The sequence below is a fragment of the Saccostrea cucullata genome, unplaced genomic scaffold, assembly GCF_032062105.1.
Source record: "Saccostrea cucullata isolate Sc308-1 unplaced genomic scaffold, CSIRO_AGI_Scuc_v1 ctg10077, whole genome shotgun sequence".
Lineage (NCBI taxonomy): Eukaryota > Metazoa > Mollusca > Bivalvia > Ostreida > Ostreidae > Saccostrea > Saccostrea cuccullata.
Genome location: NW_026924826.1, coordinates 13813 through 24465, shown reverse-complemented (window position 1 = coordinate 24465; position 10653 = coordinate 13813). Strand labels below are relative to the sequence as shown.

General features: G+C 33.0%; 1 protein-coding gene and 1 long non-coding RNA gene across 2 annotated transcripts; one reads left to right on the top strand and one right to left on the bottom strand.

Moving 5' to 3' along the window:
- The first annotated feature begins 4906 nt into the window (after positions 1-4906).
- On the top strand, positions 4907-7118 carry LOC134267386 (uncharacterized). The gene is made up of 3 exons (XR_009992147.1): positions 4907-5658; positions 6359-6495; positions 7016-7118. It is a non-coding gene; the product is annotated as an uncharacterized LOC134267386 (long non-coding RNA).
- A 1955-nt stretch (positions 7119-9073) lies between these two features.
- On the bottom strand, positions 9074-9637 carry LOC134267387 (uncharacterized). The gene has a single exon (XM_062749608.1). It carries the CDS (start codon positions 9635-9637, stop codon positions 9074-9076), a length of 564 nt encoding a protein of 187 aa, XP_062605592.1.
- Between the last annotated feature and the right edge of the window lie 1016 nt (positions 9638-10653).

Genomic DNA, 10653 nt, shown 5'->3' with positions numbered 1-10653 from the left:
GCTTGCACAAAAATCGGTTGGAAAAAAAAATAATAATAATAGGGAAAAAGAAACCGAAGAATAACAAGAAGGTCTTCCGTTAGAGACGGAAGACCTTAATAATAATAAAAGTGAAAAAGAAACCGAAGAATAATAGAAGGGTCTTCCGCTGAAGACGGAAGACCCTAATAATAAAAGTGAAAAAGAAACAATAGAATAATAGAAGGGATTCCGTTGGAGACGGAAGACCCTAATAATAAATAATAAAGGTAAAAAAGAAACCGAAGAATAATAGAAGGGTCTTCCGCTGAAGACGGAAGACCCTAATAATAAAGGTAAAAAAGAAACCGAAGAATAATAGAAGGGTCTTCCGCTGAAGACGGAAGACCCTAATAAAATTGAAAAAGAAACATAAGAATAATAGAAGGGTCTTCCGCTGAAGACGGAAGACCCTAATAATAAGAAACAGAGTAAAAACAATATGTTCCCCAACTTCGTTTGGGGAACATAATTATTGTCTTCAGCAACCTTTTAAGAAAATACGGAAAAATGCACATATTTATGAACTCACAGTTAGCATTTAAAAACACATGTAAAAAAAATGGTTTGTATGATTTTTCTGCATTGAATTTCAATAATGTAAAAAGCATGCCTTTTTTAAATTTTACACCAGTTTCATTTTTTAGAAAATCACAGGGCAAAATTTGTATGGAAACCATACCTTCTTCTTTGACAATATGGCAGAGAAACAAAAAACAATTAGTACTGCTAATTCACTACCAAACACTAAATGTCTACAGTGTAACGTGTTTTTGAAGTTTATCAACAGTTATAAAGAAAGAAATCCGGGTCACTATGAAATGCATCCGGTCTATCGGCTGTACTCTGGTGAAGTTCAACTTACATAATTGAACGAATTAATTATCGCTAATTTATTACGACCATCATACAAACAATAATGTCTTTACATCAGTCTTGTGTTAAATATTACCATTTCAACACGTTTCATCGGAGGAGTTAATAGTTAATAAAAATTCTGCAAGTTTTGATGATGCAGGTAGTGAAATTTTTTTAATATATCAATTGTAAATAAAAAAAAATCATGTCACTTTAAAATCTAGGCATATTTAGGTGATAGACATTTGATACACAACATGTGTTATAATATCAAACAATAAAGTAAATTACAGTCGCAATATGGTAGATAATTATGAAAAACTGACACATTTCAGCTTCACTATCCCTTCGTACTGTTCGATCAACAAAATATCCCAAGTCTGTCTAGTTATACAATATTTGTCTGCATGTCAACAAAGCACATTATGTATTACATTATTATTTTTTTTCGAAAATATGCCTATCCTACACTTTTAAGGAAATGACGCAATCTATGAGTTGACAAAGAACAAGGACCAGGAACTCCGGGTTGAGCTACAAAGATTTAATGGTGACAAAGCATTCGCTCAGTACTCTACATTTTATGTCGGGGACGAAGCCAGTAAATACAAACTCACTGTATCAGGGTATTCAGGAACAGCAGGTAGGTGTTCTCATAACGCTGATGCAATATATATTGTTCAGTCATCACAAGGTCGAGGGATTGAAATTTCAGTTTGTAATTTCAATTAGATTGTTTTGACTGGATAGAAAATTAAGTTTAAATAATGTAAAATTTAATGTTTACGGCACAATTTGACTTACATTAAAAGAGTTTGCTTGACGTTACATGTTTATTTAATATGCATATTGTGAGACATTTTTGAATGGATATTATCATAATATTTACACTTGAACGATAGTAAATTATATTAGGAGAAATAAATTAAGTAGCTAATTATACTTGTAAAATATGGATTGAAACATTTAATCTCCAACAAAAAATATTCAGTGAGTTCCCAACCTATGTTATATAGTATAACGTAGGTAAAATTCCTTGAACATTCAGTATTGCGATGCTAATAAACCAAATATGCATGAGGACTCATTTCGGTATGATTACCTTTATAATCATTATTAAGTATTCAAACTTTCTTGAATGAATGTGGTCATTTTTCAAAATAAGTTTACTTTTTTCTCTCTCTCCTATCATCTCGAATTTTATTTGTACATTTAAGTTCTTTTTCCTTTCTATAACTACGATGTATACAATGTATGTAGTAGACCATATGTTTAAATGTTGTGTTTTTTACTTTGGCAATTTTACAAAATATAGTATTAGGAGAGGACTATTTAAGATACTGACTTTGTGTCCGATCCTTTTGAGCTTGTCCATTAATATGTTCAATTCAATTTAATCATTAATTTTACAATCTTGAAGCAAAATGACGAAACAAAAAATATATTTACTTAAAACTACCTGTGATATCATCAACATTGAAAATACATTCGTAGAAATACATGATTTCACGTTTATACACATTTAAATTATATTTAAGAATGCCTTTGATACTAGTTTTACTTTAGAATGTATAATATGCTATAAAAAATAATATATTACACTGACATTTGTGTGTTATTAATACATTATAATCTTCAGTTTTCTTTAGTCAAAGACAATAGTGATTACGGGGAAGGTTACGATGTTATGATTATTTTATCATTGAATTATCAATTAAAACAGTATCTATACTCTGTTGTACATAGGTGACAGTTTAGCTATTCACAATGGAATGAAATTTAGCACCAAAGACCAGGATAACGACGGGAATATTAAGTGTGCTGTAACATTCCACGGAGCCTGGTGGTACATAAACTGTCACTACTCAAACCTAAACGGACTGTACGGACACTCTGGTGCGTCTGGTGGTCAATACGCGACATGGTATCTCTGGAAAAATAAATATGAAGCATTAAAGCAGACCATGATGATGATCAGACACAAAAACTAGAGATCATTTATAATCAGATCTGAGATATCATTACAAATCTGATATTTTATTTTTGTCAAACAAACAAAAACTTTCTGTTATTTTCGTATCAAGTACAGATTTTTAGACAATTACAGTAAGTTCCTTCTTCTTCAGTATTTCTACCACTAAATTAATTTTTAAACAATCCTGTTTTCTTCCTATGAACGCATAAATGTTGTTTATAAAAAAAAGTTGGCAGTTATAAGCAATAAAGAAACCTCGGCAAGAAAATGTGTGTAATTTATTTTTACACTTCATATTTGCATAGAAAAATGTCTTTAAACGTACTATTCATAGTGGATATATATAGCATAAAATTTCAGTGGATGAAAAATTAAATGAACAACATATGTACATGATGTATGACAAATAAATAGGCTTACAATTTGAGTTGATTTATTTTATAAATGTTATATAAATAAGCATAAAGACAGACGGTGTAATGTTAACTTTAAGGTGATTATAATAAGCCTGGACTGTGTTTCACAGAACTGTCCTGTAGGGTCTGTCCTGAGATTTTTAAACATTAATGGCATTCAGAACATCTGTCACGGCATTCAGACAACTATCTCTGTTAATAAATCTCAAGACAAGTCTTAAAAAAGACATTTTTCATGCAACAATATTATAGACAATTTTGAACGCAAAGAAATTATGGTTTATATTGTTTCCATAGGACTTTTATTAAGCTTTGACAGAAAATCTTAACTCACTCCTTACAGTGTATCATGGTGACAGGGTTTGGAGAGGGGGCTTGTGATCATTAATCCTGAATTAATGTCTAAATAAATTTCATTGAAGAAACTGAGAGATACAATAAGATATCGAATAAATAATAAATGCTTTTATTAAGAATATAAAAATGAATTTCTAAAAAGTATTTATAGATCTAATGCAATACAACTATTAGTTTGTATTTGATGAACGGCATGCATGGTATTTGAGTTTTCTAGTACAAAAATATAAAACAAATGTTATTTATATGAATAGAGTTGTGATCACATTCAAAATTTAAATGTTGTAAAAAACAGTCCTATCTAACAAGAAGAAAAGCGAACAAAAAATTGTCATAATTTCGCAATTTCTATTGCTTAGATAAGGAAGCAAGTGGCATCAGAAATTACTATGATAACATCAGACGGGGTTGAGGGAGGGGGGGGGGTGGATAAGAAGAAAATCTACACACCTGAGCAGCTTGAGCATGGAAAGCATTTTAAATGATATTTAGAAGCCGAAGAAGACAGTAAAGGGTACTTATTACTAAGTGTCAACTAATGATTAGGTGTATTGAGTTTTATGCACTTGGACATGCGCAGATCCAGGACTTTTTTCGAGGTGGGGTGGAACATACCAACATTACTTTTTAGAATTTTAGTTTAGAATATTTGTTTACGCTTGATCACTTATTTGTCTAGATTGGAGTACTGCATAAAATTCATTTAGGTATGAGATGTTTTTCTCTACCACAAAACCCTACACTCTCCTCCTCGCTTATTGCCCACGATTAATTGCATTATTCAATGAAATATCTTTATAGTAAAACGTAAAATGTTTTTTTTAAGTGTTAGATCTAGATATCTAGTATTGTATCTTCCATTTAGTGATAAGCACTCATTTTTTTCTATAACTCATCAAGCAAGAACATTTTGATTATTAAAATAGGTTAATATTTTCATATGAGACGAAAAGATAACATTGTTTTCTGAGAGCGCATCAAGCATCAAATAAATTCTTAAACAATAAAAAACACTTATTATATCTTTTGATGATTAAGTACATCATTTTATGAAATTAGATTCCGGATAAAAGTTTTAACTCTAGGCAAAAAAGATAACATTGGTTTTTTGAAAGCTTGTCAAGTATCACTTAATATTTCAATGTAAAACACTGCATTTTTAAAGCTGTGTGAGTTGATAAGATTGCAAAAAAAAAAAAACTTTGTTACACATCATATAAAAGACTCGCTTAAACATCAGAATCATTGCAAAGATGGCCGTTCTACAAGTAAAATGTCTAAATTCCTGTATGGAACATTTGGTGATTTATCTTTAATTGAAAACGAAGCTTCTGATAAAAATGGTTTGCTCCCTAGTACCATATCCAGTAAGGCTTCCAATGTCCTACGTGACATTCTGAATCAGGAAAGTCTGGTCCGCTTCTCTATGGTGCAAAAAATACAAAGTCTAGTTATGGATGCTACGGACAGCAAAAACGAAATACAAGTTATTAAGGTGAAACTTAGTGAAATAGCAAAGGACTTACGGAACTTGAAAAGGAAAAACCAAATATTGGAGGAAGAAAATATTGAACTGAAAGAGAAATGAAATTCAAGATGGTTAGCAGAACGGTGAATGTCAATAAAAACTTTACAATGGAAGAAATGCAATATATTGACCAGTTGATTGAAAGCAAAACTTTAGCTCTTCAGGATTTTGAGAGCACGCTAGATTTGTTAAATAAGTCAACAAAGAAGACAGAAAGTGACTTGAGAACAGACATACAGACATTGAAGATGACCGACCAGAGTACAATGAAGAAAATAAAAGCACTAAATAAATCGCAATTACTTTCCCCTATTTGTCCATAAATTGAAATGCTCAAATATCAAGTGAATGCAATGAATGTAACATTACAGAAATGCACTGTAAACAGTTTTTTTAACGTGTTAAAAAGACAGAGTACGCGTTAGAAAATTTCACCATTTCTGTAAATGATACTCTACACACTGTTTGTGGGGATCCGAATGAATCCAGCAGGATCTTGTCAAAAGGTATAATATTTCATTTTATTTCAAGTTTAAAATATAAAACTTATATAAAAACAATAATTGGAAGAAACCTTAGTAAAGGGAATCTTTTCTAGAATAAGCTCGTAAAGTCTCTTTAATAAATATAGATATGATTTTGTTAAGAAATCTTTTATGCAATGCTACAAGTGATAAGCTGGGATAATTGTTTTTTGCATTATTTTATTTTACGTCAATATTAACACATAATGTAATAACGCAAAATGTTAAAACAAACTTTATAGAATTATTACATTTTGAGTCGAAATCAACGCAAAATGAAACAAGACGATTTATATATTATTGCATTTTGAGTTGTTATATTTTATGTCGAGATTAAGCAGACCTCAAGAACGCAAAATGTGATAAAAGACTCTTTGGTCAGTGAAGTTGAGAACAAATTTCAATTGATTAGTGAATGTAGAAATTAAGCGGAAAGAAAAAAAAAACAAAAGGCCGTATACAAAATTAAATGCCTATTGTGGTTTAAGTTTGCAGGTAAAGATACAATGTGAATTTAGTTTACGCAATATTTATTTCAAAAAAGGATTTGATAGCAGAAAAAATCCAAGTTAGATCCTCTCCCCACAAAGACAGTCAATTACCTGAGTATTGTCTGATAAATAGTGAAGTGTACAAACGTCCTCAATATTTTTATGCGGCAATTTTATTTTCTCTCACATAGTGTTTCTGAGGGATTGTGGAGAAATTTTAAAGACGTTCCCTAGTTTAAAAGGGCGAGATGGTGTATACAGAATATCCGTAGGTTCTGAGGTCAAGTCTGTTTACTGTGACATGAGTACAGATGGAGGAGGGTGGACGGTGAGTAAAACTTGTTATAAATTAAAACTAGAGCTACTGTGAGCAATAAGCTAACTAAATGATACCCCCGCAACCAATATGAATATAATGGCAGTGTCCATATTTTGCTATGGGAAACCCAAAATATGGTCGGATCAAAAAGTAAAATAAAAGGTCACATTGGCAATATGTAATTAAGATTCCGTAAGAGTTTCATCAAATTTCATTCAGTGGTATGAGAGGAGTTTCGGATGAGAAATGGGTATCCCAAAGCGTAACAGACGGACGGTCGGACAGACATACCGATTACTACTGTAACAATGTATATACCCTTCCGCTTTTCAAGCGGAGGTATAAATATACAGAATTTTATGATCTGTGTTTTAAGAAAAATTAAACTATTTTAAAAGAATTTTTCTTTTACAAAATATAGAATCTGTATGTGTTTGTCAAGATCCTATAAATAATTACGGGAACAAATTTTGAATTATTCTTGTTTGCCTAATTCAAAACGAGTAATTAGTTAATTTATGTGTTAAAGGCAATACAAAGAAGACATGACGGGTTTACAGATTTTTACCTGACTTGGCGAGAATATAAACAACTCAAAGTTTTGGAGATCCCTCTAAAAACTACTGGATTGGTAAGTTAGGTTTATGTATCATTTACTTCTTCCTTTTCTAACAAACAATTCTTATTATCTCTGATTATAGCTGCATGATAATGAGTTTATAACACATGCATTTACTTTATCATCATTTTCTTTATATCTGGAGGATTTTCTAAGTATTAGGCCAGATAAAATTAATCTTTGGATTCTCATACAAATTTGCTAAAAGATAGGGGCGGGTGGGTGTATTTTATTTTCTATTTTTTATAATTGAAAATATCAAGAAAACATGGACTTTTCATACACAATTTTTCCTTATGTTAATGCCTATATGAATAGATTTAAATGACGTCTCATAGGTCTTTCCCCCAAATACTTTTTGGTTTCGCCAACAAATCTTTCTGTTTAAAAATTTGTGTAAAATATCACAGATTTCCACATTTCTCAAAAAATCGATTGTTCTTGGCGAAAAGCCTAGGCTTGAACAGTTTAATATTTAACATTTTAATAACACTATTATTCTCTAAATTCTGCCAACAATGTTTTACTTCTTTTATATTTCTTTTATACAAAAACACATACAGTGGAGATCGTTAAAAATTGACCAGGTGCATTTCCCTCATCAATTTTTACCTGGTACCTGGTAGTTTAAAGTCTCTTCAAAAACTTGCTTATCAAGATGTGTTTTTGCTGTTTTTTCTTCTCTGCCTTCTCTATGCTGACACATTATATTTTCTTTTCCTATCGAAACTGCTTTTATTGCCGATTTTTCTCCATTCTTCACATGACTTTTTTGCTATAAACAGCGACACGCGACTTTTGATACAAACGGGAGATAACTCTTAAACTTTGATATAAATTCTTACTCATTAAAAAGACATAAAAATATACTTTTAACACTCAAAAATCAAAATAAAAAACACCGGGGCGGGACACTTTGAGAGGGGCGGGCGGGGATGAGAATCTAAAGATTAATTTTATCTGGCCTTAAAATATCACCTAGTATAAAATCAAACTAGAACGACTTATAATCCCCGATCAGAATAAAGCTAACACGATAGGATATAAGAGAAACCTATTTCATGGAAAGTGTGAAATACAAAAACCATTGGAAAGAAGCATAAATAACTGTTAAGGTTGAGCAAATACCTTACAAATAACTTACAAACATACCTGAAATTTAGCTGTAGAACTGTAGCTTTACGGAAAAAAATATTTTGACTATCATCTCAAAATATTACTGACTGTATATTCGTAATATATAGTTTCACTGTTTCCACAAGACAACATTTCTTATGTAACGCCCGAGCAATTATCATATTTAATTCATTAAACCATTACTTATTGCAGGTAGCAATAATATGTAAAATATAAGTAAACGCTCAATGCATAATCCAAATATTTAATCGCCCCAGCGACTTACTCTCCCCTTGGAAATCAAAAGTCAGTATCGGTTTAAATTTCATTTACACATAATCACAGTTAAAAATCATCTAAAATCAATACAATTAAACACTGTATAACTAATCCTGGAACAATATTTGAGCGAAGTATATCCCAGCAGAACTACATGTATATCAAAACTGTCCGCGTATCAAATTAGTACCTGTATATATACTAAATGACCATCACTCCTAAGGGGTGATGGGGGTATAAACAAAAGACCGTCACTCCTAATGAGTGACCGGGTATAAACAAACTATTCTAAAAATAGAACGATTGACCGGGAGTTATCTAAATACTGCGAAATATTAGATAAACAAATAAAATAATAAATTTAGAAAAAGACTGACTTAAAAATACATGAAAATTTCCCCCGTCTAAGATTTTTGACTCCGCTCAAAGATTATGTACATACAAATATACAACATTTTCAAATGCATAAATGATAATGATAAAACACGTTCAATTACAGTCAAATATTTACAAACTGTCATAATATCTACACAATGAAATAAAATGGCACAATTGTTCTTGTATCCAGAGTCATTATAAGGTAGAGTTCACGACACGCACATCACGGTGATTAAAATGGTTAGGGACTTCGGTGATTATCTCCATCGCGATGTCGGCAAAGTTCACATTCGTTGGATCCATATTTCTCGAGTGCGCGATGGTTGTGTTGCGCACAACTTCTGATGTACCATCTGGATAAACTGTCTCAGTCTTAATTAGAGTTAACGAAATCACCGTCGTCTCTGAGGTACTTCCGGTTTCGTTAGTAGTGTCCATGTCGCTATCCTCTGTCGGCACCGAGGTCTCGTCATCCTCCATGAATTCTTCGAAGTCCTCTCCCCGAAATTCGAAATCATTTTGATCCCCGCACAGAAAGTCATCAATATTTACTGCGGGATCCTCGCGCATAATGTCCTCCAGTATTGACGAACTCACAGATAGGATCTCGCGATCTTCCGGGTTAGGGTCGGTCACCATCTTTTCCAACTCTTCTTCGTCTGACGATACATTCTTGTACTCTAGTTCACCCGCTTCATCAGAAGAAATGTCACTGTACTGGTCACTAAGCACTGTTACATACACGGTTTTCTCGCTCATCATGTCAGTAGTATAAGCCGCCTAGCCGGCTGGGTCAACTGAGTGCACTTTTGGGCCTGGGGGGGATAGCCGGGTCAAGGGAGTGCAGCCCCTGGGGGATAGCTGGGTCAATATCTAGGACAGTTTTGGCCCCTGGGGGATAGGTGGGTGAAGGGAGTGCAGATTGGGGGTCTGTGGGGGATAGCCGGGTCAATTCATTACATATAACCCCTAAATATGGGGGGTGTTTACACTGTGTTTACATTATACTATACGCTGCTACTACGATTCACAACGCTGCTACTACGATTTTGGAAGCGACTCAAGAATGTCATTATGACGTCACGCTTTCATTCACAGTCTAGCCAGTCTAGCCTAACCAGTTCAAACTGGATTTTCTCAAAACAATAACAAATTACACACAAGAGAAAACAAAGAACACAGCAATTTTATTCAGAATGAAAATACATCCAATTACATTTTCTTTTTCTTCTGTGCCTCTTCGGTCATCAGGGATAGTTTCCTCTTGTGAGTAGTGCTGGGGCCTGGAATCTCTCTGTTTTCTTCCTTTTTCTCTTATTTGTCTCCTTCTTTCACTAAAGGTTTGGTCTGGTGGGTCCCTGAAATCTTAGGTTCTTGAACCTTTTTCTCCAGTTTTTGTTTTTCTTTGACGAATTGTTGATCCTCCTCATCCTCTGTACACTTATTAGCCCAATGGCCAAATTTCCCGCACTTGTAACACAAATCTTTCTTGGGGCAATCTGGGGCCCAATGCCCTAACTCTTTGCAGATGTAGCATGGATCCGTCTGTCTAGTTTTCTTTTTCTCTCCCGATTCCCCTTGTCCTTCTTTTTTCTGGTAAGTGCTTCCTCCTCCTCCTCTCATTTTGTCTTGCATGTTAGGGACTTTCACTTCTAATTTGGATAATTTGCCACGAATCAAACAAAATTCACTGGTGTTGTAAGTTTTCAGATCAGTCAGCTTGTTATCATGATCACCCACCTTCTCAGCAATATATTTCAGCTTGTTGTCATGAT